The sequence below is a fragment of the Meriones unguiculatus genome, chromosome 5, assembly GCF_030254825.1.
Source record: "Meriones unguiculatus strain TT.TT164.6M chromosome 5, Bangor_MerUng_6.1, whole genome shotgun sequence".
Taxonomy (NCBI): domain Eukaryota; kingdom Metazoa; phylum Chordata; class Mammalia; order Rodentia; family Muridae; genus Meriones; species Meriones unguiculatus.
The window spans coordinates 110,621,895-110,647,482 of record NC_083353.1 but is presented as its reverse complement, the minus strand read 5'-3'; the positions used below and the strand labels follow the sequence as shown (position 1 = coordinate 110,647,482).

Below are 25,588 nucleotides of genomic sequence, written 5' to 3'. Positions count from 1 at the left end.
AGAACAAAGTGACAGAAGAATAAAAGATACCTGCCTAGATAAAAACAGTACGCTTTAGAAGGTGATCTATAACACAGAGGAAAAAATAATGGAAAATGAAATTTGAGGAAAGAAAAGATTATTTCTGGGTAAAGAAGTCAGGGAGGTTTCTTGAATGAAATAACATTTTAGTTGATATTCGTACTATTCAACATTAAGCCTGTAAATAGTGAGCTGCTGTAAACCAGTAAACATGAGCCAAAGTTAAAAAAAAGGCCAGAGTTGCAAATGACAGAAATGAATCAAGAAATTGGCTGGTGGCGGCGGTCACCTTTAATCCCAGGGTGTAGGAGGCAGAGGCAGATGGATCTCTTTGAGTTCAATGCCAGCCTAGTCTACAAAGTGAGTCCGGGACGGCCAAGACTACATAGAAAAATCCAGTCTTGAAAAAAACCAAAAAAGAAAAAGAAAAAAAAAAAAAAAGAAATTGAACAAGAATGTTGAGAAAGAAAAATATTTGCATTCTTAGCTACCTAAATGCCAGTGTGTCCGTTGTTCAAACTTAGTGCATTCATGTACAGTAAGCTCTTTCAGACACCTCTACTTAGTCACTTGCTGTTTTGTGTGGGTAATAGAGAGAGAGCTTGGTAATTGAAACTCTAGAGAAAGGAAAAGTACTATCAGGAATTATAGTCAGGAGCAACCAAAAAATGAACATATACTTGGATGGGTAAACATTATTAAGGAGAAACGAGCAAACAAGTGTATGAAATATCCATGCTATAGTATAACCTGTAAGTCTGCCTTCATACACAGTGATTACACTCAAAATTATATCTGTTTTCATAGTAAAGCTAAGTAGGAAAAGTTGTCATGTGGCTAAGGATGGTTTTAAAGTCAATGGTTATTAAGTTATTTACTTTGGCTTTAGGTGTTCTTGCTTGAAATGACATGTTGACAGGTCATGGTTATTGTAAAGGAAGTCGTGCCCATTGTCACATGACCAGTGTCCGGGCTTAGTAAATAGGAATAAGCAACAATGATAAAACTGTTCCATAAGCACACAAACAGAGATATCTTAATTTCTTTTTATACAGACAAAAAACAAAACAAAACAAAAAAAAAACCACATTGTGATTTACTGGCCTTTTTCTAATTCACAACTGTATAATTAGTTTCTTTGTGTTATAAACTTTTCCCTGGTAAAGCAAAAACTGATAAAATTATAATCAACAGCCGCAGGAAGTACTACAAAAATGCATTTCACAGTAATTTCTTCACTTGCTGACAGTAGATTTATGACTGGAGATAAACCACTAATTACATGTGCTAAAACAGACTTATTAATATAGAGAACTAATGATTTTCTGCAACAGTAGAGCACTAATTTCAGCATTTTCGCGGTTCCTACCGCATTTGTATTTTAAAATATTCACAATCTGCCGTCTGCAATCTAATAACCACTGGTTACAAACAAACTCTAAAGCTTAAGAGTGTAGCTTGAGTAAGAAAGAAAAAAAAGGGAAAGTGCTAACTTCTTTTTAAACGTTTCTGATAAGTTTATATTAATCGTGTGGCAAGATTTCTTTAAGCGGAGTTTATCTAGATACACCGAGTTAACGAATCCTCCGTCTAGCTGCTTCCCAATTACTGCTCCTTTCAAGGGGTCCTCAGAGCTCGCTCCAGTCCCGGGCTGAGGCTGCAGCGTCTCCACGCTCGGGTGCGGTTGCGTACGTTTAAGCGCTTCCCGCTCTCACCGGTTGGGTTAAGACTTGTAACTGCCATCTGGCTCGTAAATTTGGTTTCCTACTCTGTCTGGTGCCCCCTGGTGCTCATCACAACTATAATCTTAGGTAGTGGCAAAGGTGGTCCAGGAAGCACTAGGGATATTTTGAAGAGAAGAATTCCATTAGTGTAAACTGTTTCCCCAGTTCCGCGCCTTGGTGTAAATTACATATGTAGGGGATGTTTTACCGAGCCACCGAGAAAGAGTATAACAAAACAAAAGGAAAATAAAATTTTACTCAGCTGTTGAGGGAAAAGTCAACCATGCCATCTCAAGTTTTTAACCAAAGATCAAAGATGTAGACTATCTTGGAACTCGACCTCTTTCCCCTGCTTGTCACCCGCCTCTCCCCGCCCCCACAGCTCCCGTTAAGTTTCTGGCAAAGCAAAGAGGGCTGGTTCTCTCTGATCCTGGGCTTTATTTAGTAGGCAGCGCATCTTTGCAGCCAAAGTGTTTGTTTGGGAACGGGAGCCGAGCATGTGGCCTTAGTTGTTGCGAAGGGGAAAAGGATGGAATATATTTGTCTCCCCTAACCCATTTGCTCAACAGTGATCTTCACAAAGTTTCCAGGGTAGTTTCCAGAGCTCAGGCTCTGATTATCTAGCTTTACCTTCCTCTCCACTCCCACACCCCTAGTCACTCAATACTAAGGAGACTCTCTTTTAAAGACGAACAACAGATCTTTTTTCATTGCATGGCAGCTCTATGAATTATCTAAGCAGAACATGACAGAAATCTCTCGTTCTCGTTTCTTTCTTTTTTTTTTTCTCATCTCCTTTCTTCTCTTCTTTTGCGATTGATTCCTAAATAATAATTTTCGTATGGAGCACTGAGTTTGGGATGGAATTGAGCGACCCACGATGACGCTCCCATCAGGCTTTCAGAAGAGGCGGTTTTCAAAAAAGAAACTACAATTCCCAGGAGGCACCAGGCTAGAGCAACCGCGGGGCATCACGGAAGTAGTAGGAGCTTTCCTCCTTGGTCCCTTGCAGGGTTTCCTTCTGAAACTACCAATCCCATGGTTCATCGAGCTGCGCACGCCTGCGCGAGAGCCCCCCGAGCGCGATGTGGGCGGGGCCGCCCCGGGCAGCGGGGGGCGGGGTCCAAGCGGGCTGTGTGGTGGCTTCAGACATCGGCGCCATTTAAAGCGAAGAGTTTCCCGGGCGGGACGCGGTTCTTCTGCTCGGCCATTCCGCGCTCCCTTCTTCGCTGACAGAAGGCGCCTAGTGGGGTGACTGCTCTTTTCTCTCCCTATCCCCTTCCTCCCAGTTCTTTCAGTCTCCTCTCCTCCTGGCCAGAGAAGTAGCGGAGCCCGGGCCCCGCGGTGAGCGGCCCTCCCCTCCCCAGAGTTCCCTCCCTCCTCTGCCCCCGGCGCCGGCCGGAGAGGGGAAGAGGTTCGCCGGGCCCGGGGCGGGCGGGGAGGCCTCGGGAACGGGGGGGGCCGCTCCTCAGGCTTCGAGGCTTCGAGGCTTCGGCCCTCGGCATCCAGTGATGGGCGCCCTGTGAGACTGGTCCCCCCCCTCCGGGGCGCGTGCTGCCCGAGGCGGCGGCCGCCGAGTGACCGGGAGCCCGGGCCGCGGCCCTCCTTCCCCTGCGCGGCCCCTCCCACCCGTGTGCCCCGGGCTGCCACCGCCCGGCGTCGGGGCTCGTCCGTCGCGCGCGCCGTGCCTCCGCCCTCAGGGCCTATCCCGCCGTAGTCGGCGGGCGGCGGCGGCGGGAGCCGAGGCGTCTTCACTCCGCTCGCATCCGCTCGCCCGGGAAGCCAGCCCCGCGCCCCGCTCCTCATGACTGCGGCGCCCCTGCTGCCCCAGCCCTGCCGGCCAGCGCTCGCTGCAGGATGGATGCGGACTGTGCGGCGCTAACCCCCGTGGCTCCGTTCCCTCCTCGCCGGCCGACGAGCCCGCCCCGCGAGCCGCAGCAGCAGCAGCAGCAGGAGCAGCCGCCGCAGCCGGACCCGGTGTCCCGCGTCGCCCTCGGGGCGCCCGGTCAGCGCTGAGGGGGAGTCGCCCGGTGGCTCCGAGCCCGCCGTAAGGAGCGCTGCCCGGCACTTCTTGGTGGCTCTTCCGGGCCACCCCTCTTCCCCCCTTTTCATTCATAAATCCGAGCCCGCATTCTTCACCCCAGCGGACCAACCATGTCTGACGGCGCCGCCGCCGAGAAGCAGAGCGGCACCCCGGGCTTCCTTTCGCCCCCGGCGCCCGTCCCCAAGAACGGCTCCAGCTCCGATTCTTCCGTGGGCGAGAAACTGGGGGCCACGGCGGCCGACTCGGGGATTGGCAGGACTGAGGAATACCGGCGCCGCCGCCACACTATGGACAAGGACAGCCGTGGGGCGGCCGCCACCCCCACCCCCACGGAGCACCGCTTCTTCCGCCGGAGCGTCATCTGCGACTCGAATGCCACCGCGCTGGAGGTGCCCGGCCTCCCTCTCGCCGTCCCCCAGCCCAGTGTAGCCGCAGTGGTGCCCCAGAGTGCTCCACCCGAGCCTCACAGAGAGGAAACTTTGACCGCCGCCGTTGCCTCCCAGGTGTCTCAGCAGCCCTCGGCGGCCGCTGCCTCCCCTGGGGATCAAGCCATTGTCGGCCCGGCCACCGCCACCGTCGCCAGCAGTACCGGCAAAGACCGCCCGGTGTCCCAGCCCAGCCTCGTGGGGAGCAAAGAGGAGCCACCGCCGGCCAGAAGTGGAAGCGGCAGTGGTGGCGGCAGCGCCAAGGAGCCCCCGGAGGATCAGCGGCACCAGCAACAGGATGATATCGAAGAGCTGGAGACCAAGGCCGTGGGCATGTCCAACGACGGTCGCTTTCTCAAATTTGACATCGAGATCGGCAGAGGCTCCTTTAAGACAGTCTACAAAGGTCTGGACACCGAAACCACCGTGGAAGTCGCCTGGTGTGAATTGCAGGTAATGCCCCTCCTCCTTTCTTACTCGGTCGTTTGGATCCCAAATTTGGCTCGGTTAAGCCAGTTTATGGAGTTCACCCCTTACTTGTAATTCGCAGACTCTGAGTGGGAGGGGGAGGGGCTTCCGAAGAGGTTGGAATTGGGAGGTTGTGGAACTTGTAGTTAGGTGTTTGGAAAAGATAGGAACTATTGGTGTCAAGAGGGATTGCTACCGGGCAGCGGGGAAAAGTCATTTAAGTCTTTGCAGGAAAAGTGGAATTATTGGGAAAGGGTTTCTCCCTTCCACCCTCCTTGTACTGGGGATTGAACCCCAGGCCTGGGCAAGTGCTTTCCCACTGAGCTATATATATCCTCAGCCTTTGGGGAATGTTTTTACTTTAAGTAAATATCAAACCTTTTTTCCCTGTGCTCTTCAGTCGCATTGGAGTCTGCAATAATGAACTGCCTTGTGTGTTTCATCTGTGCCTTAAGGTACAAGTTTGATAGCAGCATAGACGCTTAGTAAATAATAAGACATTCTTTCCAGGTGCTAACAGGGCTGGTCTAAATCCCAACTACTCCAGAGGCTGAGGCAGGAGAATCTGAAGTTCAAGGCCAGTCTGGGCTGCAGAGTGAGACACTGTCTTAAAAACATCAAAACAACAACCCGGTCTCTGATTCCCAATTCTCTTCTCTTTTTCTTTAAAGATAAGTGCTTTGGGACTAGGAAGGTACAGTGTGCATTTGCTATTATGCCACCTACAGATGCTTAAGCCATGTGGCTAGCTGTGATCTGACACTGTTCATTAGAGTGTCTGTCTTAAGTCCTATTCAGTCCATAGTGAGTAGTAAAAGTCCATGCAAAATTGTATCATACCATCATTGTTGTCATCTTGTTATAACAGATTTCTGTGACAGTGTCCTGAAGGATAGCCCAGTTTGTCCTCAACTTGTTGATCCTTCTGTCTCAGCTTCCAGGGTACTAGGATTACAAGTTTGTGCCACTATGCCAGGGAAATAAAAGATTTTTAAACCAAACTTCCCAGGAATCCAACGGATTACTACGTTGCTTTCATTTTTTAATCTCACAGGGGAAATTTCGTGTTATAAATAAAGTGCAGGTATATTTTACACTTAAACAGATTATTTTGTACTACTAATTGCTTGACTTATTATAGCAATAAACAACAAATATTAGAAAGCACCTATGTAAATATTGGTTTGTTAGCTCTTGTTCTCACCCAGAAATGAAAATGTATTAATGGTGGAAGCAGAATTTCAGCTACATTGTAGACGAAAGTGCCACAACTGAAAATTTTTTTTTTTTTTTTTTTGGTCAAGAAAATGTACCAAACTGAAATAGGATTGAAAAGTAACTGAAATATTCTCAGAACTTCATTTACCTAAAAATTAGTAAATAAACATCCTGGTTTCCAAATGATCCAAGGCCATATGAAATGTGAAAGGAATGATGTGTGGAATTTGTTTCTGAGTATATAGAGAAGGTAAGAGGAATGTAACCATCACCCAGCTTCAGCAATAGTAGCACATGACTACGATGGTAGTCAATGAAGCCTTCCCCTCCACTTCCCCACTATATGTTTGAAATTTCCTCCAATGAAAATAAATGTTCTTTTGTTGTTATTTTAAAACTGTGAAAGGAAGTTAGCACAGCAAGTGGAAGTAAACTTGAAATTGACAAGTTCTTTAGGAACACAGTTTCTTGAGTTGGACACTGAATATGGAACTTCTAAGTTCATAACAATATGAAGTATAAAAAAAAAGCCTTGTTAATTTTGTAGTGGATTAGAGTTGTAAAGTGACAGGCCTTTTAAAGAATTTACTTTTAAATGAGTTTGTTTTGTTTGAGACATTGTTTTACTCTGAGTAGTCAGACCTGTCCTGAAGCTCATTGGGTAGTCCAAGCTAGTCTTGAATTCTTGATTCTTCTGCCCTAGCCTCTGGAGTGTGGGTATTGCAGGATTGTAGGCTTGAGCCACACCGTGGCAGGCAACATACTTTATTCATTTATTTCATAGACTAGTCAAAATATGCCTCTATTCCTACTGGTCAGTCATTCTCAATAATTTTGATGTAACTAATTTATAGGAAGGCACTTTTTTTGTACCAAGGATCATTGTTACTGATCCAGGAATTTAATTTTTCAATTACAGTTTCATTTATGAATGTGTACCTTTACTTTTTCATTTTTATTTTATTATTTTTTATTTTTTTTGCTCTGGAGATTGAACTCAGGAGCTTTTGCATTCTGGGCAAGCTCTGTAACAGTACTATATCCCTAGCACTCAGTTAATTCCAATTTTAAAAGGACTTCTCAGAATGTAGTGTGTTAGTTTTTACTTTGTCTCGGAACTAATAATACAGTGTGAAAAGCTCAATCTGTCTAATGTCACAATAATAACTTTAAAACTCCTCAGCTTCTCTCAGAATATATTAAGTTTTTTTGGACTTAGGGCTTTTTTGTTTTTGTTTTTGTTTTTTTTGAGATAGGGTTTCATGTGTTAACAGCCCTGGCTGTCCTGAAACTAGCTCTGTTGACCAGGCTGCACCTGAATTCACAGGATCAACCTGCCTCAGCCTCCTGAGTGCTGGGATTAAAGGAGTTGTACCACCATCACCTGGCTTTGGCCTTAGTTGACAAGGATGTGATCAAACTAAAGAAAATACTACATTGACTATTTTTAATCCAAGTTACCATTTGGGAGCAGAACCAAATAAATCTTAGCTTATAGAATGAGGCCATGATTTATAGAACTTTCATGTCTTTTAATCAAGTTCTGAAAGTTTTTTATTTTGACTTCAAAAAATTCCCTTCCATATTAAAAATAAATGTGACTCCTAGTATAAGATCACTTTAAAGAAGTAGTCAGGCAATATTTTGGGGGTTTGTTTTTGATCAAAGTATTAGTAAGCCAGTGTTTTCAACTTTTATCTTTGGGTTTAAATTAAAGGTCAAACCGAAGTATAAGTAAAGCTTTGGAAAGGAAAAAAAAATACCCTTTGGGGGGAAAATGACATTGAATGTACATTTCCCCCACTCCCCCATTACTAGGGATTGAATTTAGGGTATTATATGCTCTACCACTGAACGGATCACCAACTGGAATGTATACTTGAATATAGTTTTTTGTTTTATTTTTGCAAGACAGGAATAGTATTGTGTTCCATTGAGTTAAAAAATCGGAGTGTTTTTTATTTGTTTTGAGACAAGTTTTATGCTATATTGCCCAGGATAGTCTTGAACTCCGCTTTTACCTTCCTAGCAGTGTGATTATAGGCATGTACTACCATGCCTGGCTTTAAAAATTTTAGTGTATTAAGACTAGAAGGGCCAGCCAGGCAGTGGTGGCACAGGCCTTTAATCCCAGCGCTCAGGAGGCAGAAGCAGGTGGGTCTCTTTGTGAGTTCAAGGCTAGTCTGGTTTAGATAGTGAATTTCCAGGAAATCCAGAACTACACAGGATCTTGATAGACCAAACAACCAAACCAAACCAAACCAAACCAAACCAAACCAAACCGCATTTGTAGTCCCAGTAGATGGCCTAATTAGTAATTTCAAATGAAGTAATACTAATTTTGTATAGAAGTAAATTTCTAAAGTCCTCTAATAATGACAAATTATGTTTTAATTTTTATCACTTTATATAGGGATATAGACTTAGAATAAGTGAGCGGGGTGTACAAATCAAACTTCCTATTGTTAAGGTTATTTTTAGAGTCACATTGTGTGTCGCTATCTACCAAAGCAAGCATTTGTTCTCAATAATAAGTAGGTAATATTTTGATACCACAGTCCTAAGTAATAACTGAGAACTCCTAAAACGAGAATTCTTTATCAGAACCTATTAGGCAAATGCTGTACTTTAATTACTCAGCTGTGCTGGTGGAAAAATATTACTAGTAGAGTTCTGTAGTGTTTACGTTACTCTTCTGCAGACTAGAGTAGTTGGTGGGAGCATGCTTATTAGGAAACAGTGTAATTTGCTTTAAGAAAACATACAAAGACCTAGTAATTTACTTATTTCTGATATTTTTTTCATAGTTTGTCTCTAGCTAGTGAGTTTGATGCACTATATATTGATGAGATTTTGTTTCAGTTTTACCTAAAAGAAGAGGTAGAAGTCATAATTTTTGTTTACATTCCAGTCTACATACTGCATATATGGTAAGGTGCCTTTTACCAAGTTAAGGTTTGTGTTCCTAAGTATATGATTTTGTTTGTTTGTTTGTTTGTTTGTTTTTGTTTTTTTGAGACAGGGTTTCTTTTTGTAGCCCTGGCTGTCCTGGAACTTGCTCTATAGAAGAGGCTGGCTTCAAACTCACAGAGATCCAGCCATCTGCCTCTGCTTTCCAAGTGCTGGGATTAAAGTTGTACACTATCAAGCCTGGCTCTTAACTATATATTAATGTTTCAAGATTAGCAGTGCTGCAGAAATGGGATATAGTTCTGTGACTCAGACCATAATTTATTCCTCTGCCAGCTTTAAAATAACTCAATGAACTGAACCTCTTCAATTGATTGTTTTGATTTTTCATTTTGAGGTAAGGGCTTACTTTGTACCACAGGCTGACCTACCACTGTGTATCCTAGGCTGGTCTCAAACTTAGAGCAATCCTATTTTAGCCTTCTGAGTACTGGGATTACAGGTATGAGTCCCACATCTGTATCTTCTTTACTTTTTAGTATAAAGGCAGCTGCTATGCAGATTTTAAGAATGACTGGTAATTTTGAAATAATGCTTTGTCCCTTTTAAACAGAACAGAATTTGAAACAATAGGATTTTGCCTAAGTAAAATTTGATTTAAGATGTATGTTAACTTGGTGTGGTGGTGCAGACCTTCAATCCTAGCAGCAGTCATTTAGCAGAGCCAGTGTTTGTATGCAGACAACCTAGGTTTTAGGAGCCTGAAACAATAAGGTCTTCTACAAATTCAGGGCCAGCTGGGGCTACAGAACGATAGATACACTGTTCTAAACCAAAACAAATCCTAAAATACATATTTATTGCTGTAGGAAGTAACTTGTTGAGAATTATATTTTGTTGACTTTCAAAAAATGTGCTTTTTTTTATAATCTTAAGCATTTAAATACTGTCATTTTCCCTTATTTACCTTTTTTCTGACCCAAACTAGCATAGTTATTACTAGTCTAAGGATTTGGAAAGAGATTTTATTGTATAAAAGATAGTGGGAATGAAACATTGCCTGGTGACTGATTTCATTTGTTCACATTAAAAATTCAAGTGCAAGATCCTGGTCATGTGAAATTTACTCTAATTTATCCCCATGGCCCTATTCAATTAAAACTGGGCTTCCTTGTTCAGAATTTATCCTGTTGTTATTTGGGTTTTCTGGTAGCTTTAATTTTTTTCTTTTAGATCAGCAATTCTCAATACCGTATATTTACATTATGATTTATAACAGCAAAATTACAGTTATGAAGTAGCAATGAAAATAATTTCATGGTTGGGGCTCATCACAACATGGGTTGCAGCATTTTAGGAGCATTAGGAAGGTGGAGAACCAATGTTTTATATAAAACAGATGGCAGAACAAATGAAATAATTTCTGAAAATACTTGAAATGAAAATCACTACAGTTTAGTAGATCTTTGGTATATTATTATTACTATTATTATTATTTAGTTAATTATTTTTTTGAGGCAGGGTTTTTCTGTGTAACAAGCATGGTTGTCTTGGACCTTCTGTTGTAGACCAGGCTGGCTTGCAGTTCATTGCGATCCACCTGTCTCTGTGTTAGGATTAAAGTTCTTAAAATCATGTGTCACCATGCTCAAGCCTTACCTCAGTTCTTTATATTAATATATTTTTAGTAGCTTGCATTTTCTTTTTTAAACGTAGGATATATCTGGTCTTATAGAATATGTGAAGGACTGGGTGGTGGGGGTGCACACTTTTAATCCTAGCAGAGGCAGGCACATTTCTCTGAGTCTAGCCTGGTCTACACAGGGAAACCTTGTCTTGAAAAACAAACAAAAGAAAAATGTTAAGCTTGGTGTGGTCTTGGTTTTGGTTTGAAGAGGTCAAATTTTCTGCAAGTGGACAAAGTTAAAAGCTAGGTTGCCAGCCAGGCAGTGTTGTCATGCCTTTAATTCCAGGCAGAGGCAGGTGGATCTGAGTTCAAGGCCAGTTTGGTCTGCAGAGTGAGTTCAAGGACAGCCAAGGCTGCACGGAGAAACCCTGTTTTAACAACCCAAAACCAACCAACCAGTGAACAGCAACAACAACAACAAAAACCCCACGAGATTGCTTACATTCATATCCTAGTTCTGTTACATGATTCTTGTTGCCTTGGGAAAATTCTGTGTTTATTCTATTTGTACAGCCAGTATAAAGAAAACCTGCTTTAGCCAGGTGTGTAGCTAATACCTGTAATTCCCAGTACTTGGGAGGCTGAGGCAGGAGGATTGCTGTGAGTTGAGACTGCCTCAAATAAAGTAGCTCAGAACTTGGTCCATGAGTATTAGCTGTGATTATGCAGTGTCATATTTATGTTATTGTTTTGAGGTTATCTGTGAAGGCTTGATTTGTGTGGCAAATCTCTTACTCTTCTATTCTTAGAAAAGGCACATTATAGTTGAATGTAATGTTGGTACTTTCAAGTTCCTTAGCTTCACATGGCCTTTGCCTGTAACATTCTGATATGATCTATCAGTTTCCCAAATGCCACCTTTGCTCAAGCCTTTGTTTCTAGAATCTGCCGAGACCTTTGTTGCATCCCCTTACATACATCTGGGAAACATTTTTTTCTTTGGATTCCATATATAATTCTTTTCTCCCAGAGCTGAGGACTGAACCCAGGGCCTTGTGCTTGCTGGGCAAGGGCTCTACCACTGAGCTAAACCCCCACAGCTCCCATATATAATCCTTAAAATATTTAATTGTATTTACTTGAAATTATTTACATAATTTTATCTATTTCAGTGGTCTTTGAAAAATTTACTACGACAAAATATCGTGTTATATAACATAGAACCAAGGCAGAATATTTTCGTTTTACATTAACTGCTTTGGAGTAAAGGATATAATCTGTTGTGGTTTTCTTTCTGCTTGGGGGACTGTTTTCTACCAGCCCATGAAGGCAGGAGGGGCAGAAGATGAGGTACAGAGCTTGGAAGGCGGTGACTAAGGAGCTAGTTCAACTTTAATTTCAGACAACAAAGGCTATATGCCCCTTGGGGAGTCCATGGGGGGAGGCTCCAAGAATAGGTATACATAATTGGTTAAAACTAGGCATTTCAAAGATGCTTGATTTGCATTAAACAGCACACTGCTATCATATGAACAGGAACACAGTACCTAATGAACCTATAGTCCCAGGGAGGGGAGAGCTAGCAGGGAGTTGTGTCAAAGGCCGTGTATCTATGTCTAAAGACACTCTCCAGATGAAGTCAGGCAGAGAGTAGGAGGCCTGCTGGGGAGAGGGAGTCTTGCACCTTAAGCCCGAGCTCAGAATGGCTGTCCGGACTGGGAGGATTGCAACCTCAAACAGCAGTGTCCTTCCAACAGTCTGTATTACTGATTTATTAGCAGTGTTTCTTAAGTGAGTTAAGATTGTTGAGGATCAGTATGTGAAGGTTACTTTGAAAAATAGAAAGTATAGTATAAAATAAAAGGTACTTCAAATGCTGTTAGAAGTGTAAATGCTTGCTTCTTACATATTGAGTGTGCCTATCAAAAGTATAGTCTTTCTCCAAATAAAAGCACTGTTGTATCTTCGTTTTGTACTGCTGAATTTCAGCATCTTGGAGACAGTTCTATTTTTGGTCAATATATACTTTAGATGTCTACAGGCAGATGGTCTTTTTGTAAATCAAACATAGACATAGTGTGTTAAGTAGTGAGAGATGAAACTAGTGAATCAGATCACTGATGTACACATTCTGTTCATAGATTAAAAAGATTGCTTAGGGTAAGAAATTTGTAGTGGAGCTAAGGAGTGAATAATGAATAAGTAGTAGTAGAGACAGTAAGTGTTGCCCATTTATTTCTTTTTGCAAGGTTGAAGGACCGGGACGGAGGATAACTGGATAAGTGGAAGGCATGATTAAGAATGAGACAGACTAATATACAAGCAAACATGTCTTTAAAAATTGAAGCATTGATCTGTAGAGATGGCACACATATTCTTTCAAAGGATCAGAGTTCAATTTTCAGCACCCACATCAGGTGGCTTATAACTTCTGTAATATCATCTCCAGTGATGGCAGATATCCCTCACCTCTATGGATACCTGTACTCAGAGACATATGTAATTTAAAATAATAAAAATAATAAAAGCATTGAGGATTTGTGAGATGACTCAGCAGGTAATAGTGCTTGCCACCAAGTCTCTTGACCTAAGTTTGGTTCCAGGGACCCACATGGTGGATAGAGAAAACAGAATCCTAAGTTGTCCCCTGACCTCCACAAATGTATAGGAGCATGCATCCTACAGTGCATCTATGGCCTTCAAATGGCAGCATTCAGGATTGTTCATTCCTTCCATTATGGGTACCAGGGATGGAACTTGGGTTGGCAGGTGCTCTTACTACTGAGCTACCTCACCAGCCCAAAACAGCAAGATTTTAAGTAAAATTTCATTAAACAGAAAGGTTGTTTCTAGAATGTTTTTTGTTTTTCTTTTATTTTAAACAAAAAACTTTGAATACTATGTACATATATATATGTAATACTTTGTTTAGGCTCTATATTTAAGTGTGTTTGCAAAATGAATTCTTTATAATTACTGGGGAAAGGCAATTAAAAGTTACTGACAGTTATCTGCTTGCCTAACCCCACTGTATAAATTATTTGTAATTTCACAGCTACACTACAGGGCAGATAGTATAGTTTTTTGACTTATATTTGAGGAAACAAATTTAGGTTTAATAACTTTTTAAGATCACTGACGTGCCCAGGGTTTGGTGGCACATGTCTGTAATCCCAGCATTAAGGAGACAGAGAGAGAGGTGAATCGCTCAGAGTTCCAGGCTAGCCAGGGCTACATGGTGAGATCTTGTATCTTAGTAGTAGTAGTTCTTTTTCTTTTTCTTTCTCTTTCGAGACAGGGTTTCTCTTTGTAGCCTTGGCTGTCCTGGACTCACTTTGTAGACCAGCCTGGTCTCGAACTCACAGAGCTCTACCTGCCTCTGCCTTCCTTAGTACTAGGATTACAGGCATGCTACCAAGGTATGCTGCACCCGGTTATATCTTAGCTCTTGTTCTTTCTACTAGTAAGTACTTTCTGGAAGAAATCAGTGTGAATTTAGTAAGTTTTGTTTCATTTAGCAATTATTTATAATGTCACACATGTTTATCCTTCCTGGAAAAAAAGTCTCTTAAGTGGCCTTTTAGGCAATATACATATAGATTTAGAAGGTTTGTTTTATTAATTTGATGTGCTTATAGATTTTTAGATGTTGTAGATATTTATTATAGAAAATATTACTTCTGTCAGGGTTAAGTATTTTAAAGATACTTATTTTTTTGACAGTCAATGTGAGATTATTATGGAAATAGTATGTTCCTTTACTTCTAGTAACTTGACATAACTAAAGTTTTGGCTCTCAAACTAGAAAGATTTTGTCATTAATACTTCCTTTGTTTGTTTTAAAACAGTAGCTCTCTATGTAGCTCAAATTGGCCTTGAACTCATAATTCTCTGCTTTGCCTCCCTTGGTGCTAGAATTATGGGTGTATAATGTGTGGCCTCAGTATCCTTATTAATGATTGCTTCTGATATTCTCTATGCTAGGCAGTAGAATTGATACTTTTGTTGTCTTTAGTGTTTTAAAGGAGAATAGGTGTGAATACACTTAATCACTTTTAGCATTTTGGGTTTGTAATACTTGAGTCTTTCTTGCTTCTACGTTTGGTTGTGTTTCCTGTAAGTGATGCCTGAATAAGTAAATTATTAGTGTGATATTCTAGGTGTTGGGAGCTTCTTTTTTTTTGGTTTTATAATATAGGCCATATTCTCTGTATTTGGGTTTTGAAATTTCAGTTTTAGGAATAATGGAGTTATAACCTGCAAGATAATTTTACCACTTAATGCATCAGTTGATACATTACTTGTGTGCCTACCAGCCTACATGTATGAGCATAATAAATATCCCTTAGGTCTGGATTTCTGATGTTCATTAGACTGGAATAGTTTTTTGAGTTCAGTCTCATACCTTCCGAGAGCAGGGGTAATTGATACTTGACTGTACAATATCTTGTTTTAGGATATGTCAGGTTCAAAAATAGTGTTATGGTAGGGTAGATAGATAGGTTGGTAGGATATTTCTACTTTAGTGACATTCTTCAATCTGGTTCATTTTTATTTAATTAATAAAAAAATACTGTGTGGGGTCTGGAGAGATGGCTCAGGTTAAGAACACTAGCTGCTGTTCCAGAGGACCTGGGGTCAATTCCAAACATCTACATGGCAACTCACAACTGTCTCTAGCTCCAGTTTCAAGTGATTCAATACCCTTCTACAGAAATACATGCAGGTAAAATACCAATGCACATAAAGGTATAAAAGTATACCCATCTGTCCTTCCTTCCTTCATTTTTTTCTGTAGCCTTGGCTGTCCTGGACTCACTTTATGGACCAGGCTGGCCTTGAACTCAGAGATCTGCCTGCCTCTGCTTCCCAGAGTGTTGGGATTACAGGTGTGTGCCAGCGTGTTGGCTGTGTACTTAATTCAATATCTAACCTATGTTACATATTGAGATTCTGTTTAAAAAAAAAATACTGTGTGTATTATAGCATGTTTAGACTGGATGCAAGCTTTAGTGTTTGAATACCAAATTATTCTTTTTTAAAAGAGATTTTATTTATTTTATGTGTGGGTGTTTTGCACTAATTGCATGTGCCTGTAGATCTCCGGAACTGGAGTTACAGATGGTAGTTAATTTCCATGTGGGTTCTGGAAACTGAACCTGGGTTCTTCAGAAGAGCAGACAGTGCTCTTAACTGATGAGTCTTCTGTAGCCTCTACACTCCCCCCCCATCTTCACGCCCTTTTTAAATAAAGTCTTGCCATGCGAGTCTGCTTGGTCTGCAACTCAACTGTGTAGACTAAGCTGGCCTCAAATGCATACAGATCTGCCTGCCTCTGCCTCTAGAGTGCTGGAACTAAGAGTATACGTTACCATGCTGAGCTAGTTTACGTTGTAGAGCTCCTAAATCTTATTTTTTTTTCTGCTTGTTTTGATTGCCACTAGTCAACTGACAGCCTATTTAATTATACTGTAGCTCCAGTTCCAAGAGAATCCAACAGTCTTACACAGACACATGCAGGCAAAACACCAATGTGCATAAATAAAGAAACAAATAAAATCTCATTTCTCCCTTTCAGAACTTTTTTTTTTTTTTTTTTAAGACAGGCTTTCTCTGTGTAGTCTTGGTTGTCCTGGACTTTCCTTGTAGACTGGGCAGGCCTCACAGAGATCCACCTGCCCCTGACTCGCAAGCACTGGGATTAAAGGCATGTGCTACCAGGCTTGGCTTCAAAACTATTCTTTTTGTTAGGAAGGGAGCATGTTTTATTGCTCCTTTCTATATAAATACAGGCCATTAGGAAACACTCAGGTGAGGTACAGCTCTGCAGTCTCCTGGTGAAATAGAAACAGAACTGATAAAGAAAGACCCCTTCTATTCTTAACTGTCTAGCTAAGTTATCCCAGCTGAGTGGGCGCTATCCTGGGGCTGCTGGGAGGCCCCCTTCTTTGGAGCCCTGAGTATCATTGGCATGTGCTTCCCATGTGTGGCCTCATTCCAGGGTCAAATTCTATGGGTATCATCCCAGGAAGAGGAAGGCCCTTAAGAAGGCCTCTTTCTAGGGTATTGGCATTATACAAGTTCCTAGGAGGAACTGGGAGACTGGAGGGAGGTAGGATGGGGTCCCAGCAGGAGGAGAAGCAGAGAGTGGGGCTAGCTGTATCGTTTCCGTGTTTTAATGCAGCAGCTTCTTGTCAGTCTTTCATCTTCTTTTATCCATTGTGATAGTACTTATTTTCACTTCTTGGTTTCCTACCATGTCAGTGTGTCTTTTTCAAAGATGGATGGAGAGTCATAGATAAGATAGTGTAGTCACAATAAAACTTGGGCATACTGGTGTTCTGAAGGCCATTGGCTACTTGGTTCTGTGTCACCTGAAAATGACCACAGAGCTTTAAAAATATGCTTAAAACAAAGTCGATTTGTGTTAATCTACTTTATCAGTTGTGAATTGTATGAGGTTTAAATATGGGTCAGATATTTCTGATGAAAGTTTGCCATCAAATTAATATGTATTCTTTTTGAATTTGGAAAATTTAGGACAAAAAGAAAGTAAAAACTAATAGGTTTCAATTATAACTTATCATTATAGGTTGAAATGATAATATTTGGGCTGGAGAGATGGCTCAGTGGTTAAGGGCACTGTCTGCTCTTCCAAAGGTCATGAGTTCAATTCCCAGCAACCACATGGTAGCTCACAACCATCTATAGTGTGATCTGAGTGTAAATGCAGATAGAACACTCATATACATAAAATAAATAAATCTTTGCAAAAAAATGATAATATTTGGCTATATTGGTTAAATATACATTATTATTGACTTCATTTATGTTGATTTCCTTTAAAGTTTTGGTTAGCTTCATGTTCTATTTCTATTGACTAACACAAATTTTCCGTGTTAAAATGCTATAAAAGAGCTTACATTACAGTAAATTTACTACTTCCTTTTTAAAATATTGCAGCACTTTCCTCTCTGGTTTCTTTCATTACCACTCTTTATAAATGGCAGTTCTTTTGCAGTTGCTAAATACAGAAATATGACATTTAAAGTTTTTCCTTATAGTTCATAGTATTTTGATCATCTGATTATTATAAAAATTGGAATCTGTCCTTTTAAGTGTTTCTCAAGTCATTTTTCAGCATGTCTGTATTAGAAATATTTCTTATCGTATTTTTTGAATATTTTGGTTATTGGTAAGAAAGACAAATGGAAGTTGTAACTTGTGTTCATCACCTGCATTCAACTTTCTTCATGCCCTAATATTTACTCTTTTGGTCTCTCTTCTATATGTTATACTGTACTCAAATGCACATTTGTTTACACATACACATTTATTGTTGGCTAGATTCTGCATATGAGGGAACAGCAGCAGTTTTTTTCTTTAAGATTGTATGACCTTACTTAAATATTATAGTTCAAAGTCCGTTTTTACAAGTTTTATGATTACATTGTTGTTAAATAGTATTTCATCTGTACATTTATATACTAAACGTTCTTTATCTATCTATCAATGGACAACTAGATTGATTACAAGTTTTTGCTTTAGTGAATAAAGTAGTAATATACATGATTTTATTTTGCTTGGTTTATTTAATAAAAAAGTTGTTTCCCTGATGTAACTCAGTTTGTAGAGTGCTTGCCCAGCTGGATGTGGTGGTACATGGCAGTAATCCTAGAACTTGAAAGATACAAGCTTTATAACTAAAATTTTAGTTATGAAGCTAAAATTCACAGTTGAATTCTTATCCAAATGTGTATTATTTTTAAGTTGTCAGAGATCTTGGGATGTTTGACCTACAAATGGAAATATTTGGTTAAGATTATATAAGAAGTTTATGACTTGATAAAAATATATCATTTTGAACAAAATTTTAAGTCATTCTTGATAAATTGCCAAACTTAATTTTGTTTTCTACTTTTAAACTTTCTTTCAGAGGTTCAAGACTGCTCACTGCTTCTCAGATAATTTCTCTCTTGTGTTTAGGTATATGGGTATATTTTGCCGACATATATGTCTGCATCATGTGAATGCCTAGAGCCCTTGGACATCAGATGAGAGGGGATTTGATCCTTTGAAGAGGGCATTGAGTTCCCTTGAACTACAGTTTTAAAAAATGGTTGTGAGCTGTCCTACGGGTGCTGGGAATCAGACTTGGGTTGGCTGGAAGAATAGCCCAGTGTTCTTTCACAGTCAAACCATCTTTCTCGCCTTTCTCAGATAATTTGTAAAGCCAAGTATTAAATAACATTTAGTAATATATTGCTGCATCTGGCCTGGTCCTGAACGCCTTTAATCTCAGCATTCAGTAGGCAGAGGCAGACAATTGTCAATTTGATGGTAGCCTCGTCTACATCTTGAGTTCCAGGACAACAGGGGCTACATAAGGAGGCCTTATCTCAACAAACATTTTGCTGGGTATGGTGACTGACCCACACATGTGATCCCAGAACTCAGAGGCAGAGACAGGGTTGCTGCAAGTTCAAGGACAGCCTGATTTACAAAATGATCTCTAGGCCAACCATGGCAGTCCCTTTCTCAAAAGAAAATAAGAGAGTTTATTTGAGGAAGTTTAGATTTGTATATTGACTAAGCTTGGAGGTGGGGAAGGTTTAATGTGTGTTTTCGCTTCCTTATTTATTTATACATGCATACATACAGGACTTTACTGTGTGACTTAGGCTAGTTTGGAACTCAGAGTCCTGCTTCGGTTTTGTGTTTATTAGGATTACAGGTTTGTGGTTTACTTGTCTGTTCATTCAAGATGATTTAGGCCCTACTCTATTTATTAGCTGTCTACTCTAGAACATACCTAAGATGTTTTGAAAATATAAGAACCCCACTTCATGTAGCCTTGGCTATCCTGGAACTCACTCTGTAGACCTGGCTGGCCTCGGACTCAGATCCCCCTGCCTCAGCCTTCCTAGTCTTGGGATTAAAGGTGTGTGACCACCACTGCCTGGCAAGAAACTCTTAATGAGTTTAAAGAGAACTACTTTCTAGTCGGTTTTATATATATATAAAGTAATATATACTCAGAGGCATCTTAGAATCTATCCATTCTTAAAAGTGTTGATATCATTTTGAAATGTTTCCCATTAGTCTCTGCTCCTGCTCATGATGTGTTTTTTATTTGTTTGACAAGTGTTTATTGAATGTCTGCTTACTTTGCACTGTCTTAGCTAGAAAAAAAAAAAGAAAAAGAAAATTCCTGCCCTTATAGAAGTGATTTTATGATCTTTGAGATCATAGGCCTTGTATATATTTGTAATTTTAAAGAAAATACTTAGTTTTATTATTTGTAGATGTGTGTGTGTGTGTGTGTGTGTGTGTGTGTGTGTGGTGTGTGGTGGAATGGGGGAGAGAATGAGAGATAGGAGTAACTTTTTTAAAATGTTAAAATCAATACATTTAATTGTGTATGTGTTGTAGGGTAGATTGTGCCATGGCATGTGTTTGGAGGTCTGTAACATCTGACAACTGGCAGGAATTGGTTCTCTCTTACTTGTGTGAGCTCTGGAGATTGAACTCAGGTTGTTAGGCATGGTGCAGGTTGTGCTGTCTCATTGGCCCAAGAGTTACTGTAAACATTTTGAACGTTACAGCATAGTTTTTTATGTGGACACACGTAACTGATCCCATTTCCTGCCTAACCTAGATTACTATGTGATGTTCTATTACAAATACAATGTTACTCAGATTATGATGGAAATATAGATTATTTTTTTTAAAGAATTTTATTTGTTGCTTTTGAGGAGCTTGCATGTGGAGATCAGAAGATAACTTTAGGGAATGGGTTCTCCCCCTCCACCAACCATGTGGGTTCTGGGGATTGGACTTGGGTTGGCAGGCTTATAGCACAGGACCTTTACTCACTGAACTCTTTCTCCAGCCTATCTGAAAATATTTTTTTCATTGCTGTTTTTGTTGTTGTGGTGGTGGAATGGATTGAATGCAGGGTTTTGCACATGCCAGGCAAGTGCTCTACCACTGAGGTATTTATACCGTTAGCCCTAGTATTAGTGATACCAATTTATTGTTTTGAGGTTATGGTCTTTGTTGTTGTTATATTATTATTATTTTGAGACAGGGCTTCTCTGTGTAGACCAGGCTGGCTTCAGACTCACAGATATCCACCTGCTTCTGCCTTCTGAATGCTGGGATTACAGGTGTGTGCCACCATGCCTAGCTGAGGTTATGGTCTTAATTTATGTTTTTTGGGGTAGATTTGTAATCTTGCCTCAGCCTGCTGAACAGCTAGGTTTACAAATGCATTTTTAGCACTCACAAATGCTGAGATTTGGGGCCAGTAACATAGTGTACTTAAATCATAAGATAGCTTGCTCATCTTAACTCTGATTTTATTTTTAATTTTTTGTCTTTTACTTGAAGTATAGTAAATCTTGCTAAGTAAAGTTGCTAAGTTTTTAATTAAAAATATTCCTGATAGAGATTTTTTTAAAAATTGATTTACTGGCCTGGAAAGGTGGCTTAATGTTTAAAAGCACTTGTTTTTCAGAGGACCACAGTTTGGTTCCTTGTACCCACATGGTACCACTCTATAACCCCAGTTCCAGGAGATCCAGTGCCCTCTTCTGGTTCAAGGACACCAGGCATACACGTTTGTACATGCAGGAAATCATACACATAAAAATAAATAAATCTTTGGAAATTGATTTGCTTTTGTGGATATTTTATGTAAAATTTCACAGTGACATTAGTATGGTATTGTTTCACTTGTATGAACAAGTATTTATTGAGTAAATTGAGGTAATTCAATATGATGAGGTAAATGACATCAAATATACTACTAAAACTTACATCATTTACTACTACATCATTTACACCATTAGTAGTAGAATTACTACTAATTCTTACATCATTTCTCTTTAACTTTCTGTTAAGGTGAGTTGTGACTTCAGTAGAAGCTTGGTAGGATCTAATGTAAAGTTTTACTAAACTGAAGTGTGCACACAAAAATATAAAGAAAAGGGTAAAGGCCGCTGTGGTGGTCTGTGCCTTTAATAATAGCACTCAGGGAGGCAGAGGAAGGTGGATCTCTGTGAGTTAAGGCCAGCAGGGTCTACAAAGCGTGTCCAGGACAGCCAAGGCTACACAGAGAAACTGTCTTGAAAAACAAAGAAAAAGGCGAAAACATTTTAATTTAGACATTTATTTTTGTGCATCATGTGTGTATACACTTGTTCGTGCATGTGCCATAATGTGGGTGTGGAGGTCAGAGAAGAATAACGTGGTGCTATTGTTACCTTCCACCTTGTCTGAGGCAGGACCTTTTTGGTTTGCTACTGTGCTATCTATTTCAGGCTAGCTGTCCCAAGACTTTTTGGGGTGGATTTCTTCTGTCTGCACCTCTCATTTTGGCTTATGAGTGATGGGACATTTCACTTTTTTGTTTTGTTTCTTTAATTAGTCTTCCAGGAATCCAAAATCAGGTCCTGAAGTTTGCACAGCCATCTCCCGAACCCATATTCTCACTTAATACTTGAGATATATATGTAAGAGGTTAACAACATTTTAGAGATAAAGAAACTTAAATAATTTACCAAGAGCACAATTAACAAATAATAGGGACTGTTGCCCAGATTCATTCATTCTTTCTTCCTTCCTTCCTTCCTTCCTTCCTTCCTTCCTTCCTTCCTTCCTTCTTTCCGTTCTCATTTTAAAGGCCAAACATCTAACTTTATAATAATTGACTTGTTAGTACACATTAAAACTATTACTTCTATTTGTTTATAGACTAAAGATTGGAATTATTTTTTGGTATTCAATTTAGTGTTTTAAACATATGAAGGTGAAATTCAGTTTCAGTGTGGTCTTAGTTTGTATGGCATTTGTAACTGGGCTGCATTTTGGGAGGTAAGTCACATTGTATGTATGGTTTTCCAATGAGTTGGAAGAGGGTAGTTGGAATGTGAAATGTAGAAAGTTAAACTAGAACACTGTGAGTCATTATTGTTTACTAATGTTTGCAAAGACCTGGTCATACAGAGGAGGTTCAGGAACTTCAAAGATTGTACTAAATGACCTCCTGGGCCCTTAATTACTGCTATTCTGTGGTTTATTGAGAATTATGTGCTTGTTTATTCTCATTCCAGAATGGAAGGTATTATTACTTCTAGTTTTACTTTTATAGTTCAGTGGTAGAGTGCTTGCTTAGAATTCATGAGGTTTAGTCCCTGGTTTATGTTAGCATTTGGAGGTTTTAGTTTTGTTTCTTTTTGTTAAAAGATTTTAGATTTTGTCAGTTAAGTGCTTGTTGTTACTTTAGAATAATCACAAATCAAGAATCTTGAAATAGGGTTAAATATGGCTATCTAAGAGTGATGCAGGCCATATGACTCACTCATGTGTGTTTTGCTGGAAATTGAACTCAGGGCCTGATGCATGGTAGGCCCTGAGTGTTCTGTCACTGACTTGCTTGGAATTAATACATTTCTTTTTTAAAAATTTAAAGATTTGTGTGTGTGTGTGTGTGTGTGTGTTGTTTAATTTTGAGATGGTATTAGAGGTTGGCCTTGAATTCTTATTCTTCTTTTCTTTATCTCCCAAATGCTAAGATTTATTATAGACTCTACCACAGCCTCATCCTAGGTATATTTAAAAAAAATATGAGTGAATCCTTTGGTAGCCCTTACTTTTGATATGTGAAAGGATTTTCTATTCTCATTTAGAAATCTGTTAGGAAAATAGCTTAGATATGTTACTGTGAGTTTAATATAAATACAAACACACAGTTCTTTTGTGGATTGACTGGACTTCAGACCAAAAGTAGTGTATTTAAATATATCTTGCCATGAAAGTGGGTGAGGGTTGACAGTTTGACGGATGGGCAAGAGTGGAGAGATGGGGAGAAAAGTAGGGAGCAGTAAATAGGAGCAAAGCCATGTATATATAAAAGTGCCATAATGTAGCCCATTTTATATGCCCTAAAAACAAAATTAAATAAAATGCTATTCATAACTAAAAGTTTTAGGTCAGCAAAATGGCTCAGTGACACTTGCATAGTTATAGTTGGCAGACTGGGTTCTATCACTGGAACCTAGGTAAAAACGGGCATCACACAGTTGTCCTCTGACCTCCACATGAAAACCATGGTACATGTGTTCAAACACGTATCATGCAGGTATATACAATAAGTAAAAGTTTAAAGTCTCCACAATTGCATATGGTAGGTTTGAAAAATAAGACATTTTATCTTGTTTTGGATACAAAGGACTGAGATACTCAAGTTAGCTACCCCCCCTTTTTTTTTACTTGTACTTTTTTGCAATTTATCCATACTTGACTAGTTTGACTCATCAGAAGAGCCAGTATCTCTGCCATTCTCATTGCTGAACATTCTCTTTGTGATTTTTGTTACTAGAACTGCTTACAAGTGAACAGATAATATCTGTAGAGTTAAGGGGAAACACTTTGGAGGGTGGTTTCTTTGCATGTACTACCACATGGTGAAGAGGGGGATAGAAGAACATCATTGGTTGGACAGTAGTTATGAGCTGCCCTGTATTTGCAGTATTTGCTTTTGTTCTTTATAGAGAATCTTTTTCTAACTCCAATTTTTTGATTTGACTTTCTGAGACAGACTCTCACTGTGTAACCAAGGTTGTTCTTGAACTCTCTGTGAGGGTCAGGCTGGCCAAAGGCTCATGAGCTTCCTGACTGCTGGGATTATAAGTGTGTACCACTATGACCTGATAGCAAATTCAACTTTAACGCTAATCTGTGGGTATGTGTTTTTATTGATTTACTTATTAGCAAATAATTACTTATTAGGTGATGGGATAAGGCCTCTTACACATACTAAGATGTTCCTTTTTCAACAAAAGCTCAATTTATTTTATTAATAAGATATGCAGATCACAAAAATGCATCATGACTTAGTTCAGTTTTGTAGTACTTTGCTTCTAATTTAGGTGCTATAGAAAGGAGATTTTCATTTATCTTACCGTGGCTATGCATTCTTAAACAAGTGTGCTGCATTCCTAAATGTAGTGTGCTGCATGCACTGCTGAGCATAATGTGAAGAGAAAAGTGCCATAAAAAGGCTAAGTACCAAATAACTAGCTAGAAAAAGCTTTTAATGGGATGGCTGGCATGCTCATTAATCTGGTACACTAGTACTTGGGAAAGTGGTCACATGTAGTACGGTGCAATTTATTTTAGTTATTAGAATCCAAAATAAGAGACTCAGAATTCACACTTAAATGCTAATGTGGTGTTCTTACAGTCTAATTTAACTTAGGTTAGAAGACTTGGTTGAAATGTAAACTGTAGATGTTATTAGTAAAGATCATCAACTTTAGACTTTTGTCTAAAATATTCTTCCAATTCTTTGATTCAGTCTTAGTTTTGTTACTCTTTCAAATATTTGGATGTATAGTATATTTTGCTATAGATGCTTTCAACTTTTATGAGTGAGAATTATTCTAAGTAACACTTCTTATATTAAGATAGTAAATGCACATATAAAAAGCCTAAAGTTGCAGAAGAAAATAAGAGGCACTCTTTATAGATTACTCTGAAAAACATTTAGGGCATGAAACTAAAACTAGGTCCTTTTTGTTTGTTTTCCTAGGTAGTTATTGGTATGTAGGTAATGTTGCTCTTAATTAATTAATTTATTTATTTTTGGTACTAAATGTTAAACCCAGTGTCTTACACATGCTAGGCAAATAGTCTACCATTGAGGTATATCATTAGTGCCTTTTTAGACAGTCTGATTAATTTGGCCTTGAACTTGTAATTCTTATGCCTTAGTCTAGCTCTGGAATGAAAAGCCACTATACTTTTGGTTCTTTTGACTTAGGCTGAAGCCACATCTTTTTTTTTTTTTTTTAATTTTTTAAAAACTAAACAAATCGCTAAGTATTTGCTATAAAATGAAAATTATTGGTTATATGAATTTTAATTCCTGCCATGGATAATTGTAACAACTGCTGAATTCATTCTTAGAAAGGAACAGATGAGGTTTTATGTATCAGCTGAAGTTGGGTCCATGTAAAGTTCTTTCTTGTTTTTGTTTTGAGACAGGGTCTCATGGAGCTCATGATGACCTCGAATCCCTGATCTGCTGAGAACCCCATCCCCACACCCACCCCCCAAGTTCATGCACTGGTTTGTACAGTGCTGG

General features: G+C 39.5%; 1 protein-coding gene across 31 annotated transcripts in view; it reads left to right on the top strand.

The window, feature by feature from the left end:
* The first annotated feature begins 3,324 nt into the window (after positions 1-3,324).
* The window catches only part of Wnk1 (WNK lysine deficient protein kinase 1), a 127,792-nt gene continuing 105,528 nt past the window's right edge, over positions 3,325-25,588 (top strand). For all 31 annotated transcript variants that reach the window (XM_060384085.1, XM_060384083.1, XM_060384082.1 and 28 more), the window contains exon 1: positions 3,325-4,667. In XM_060384085.1, coding sequence (XP_060240068.1) covers positions 3,900-4,667 — 768 coding nt within the window. In that variant the 5' untranslated portion in view covers positions 3,325-3,899. The remainder of the gene's footprint in view (positions 4,668-25,588) is intronic.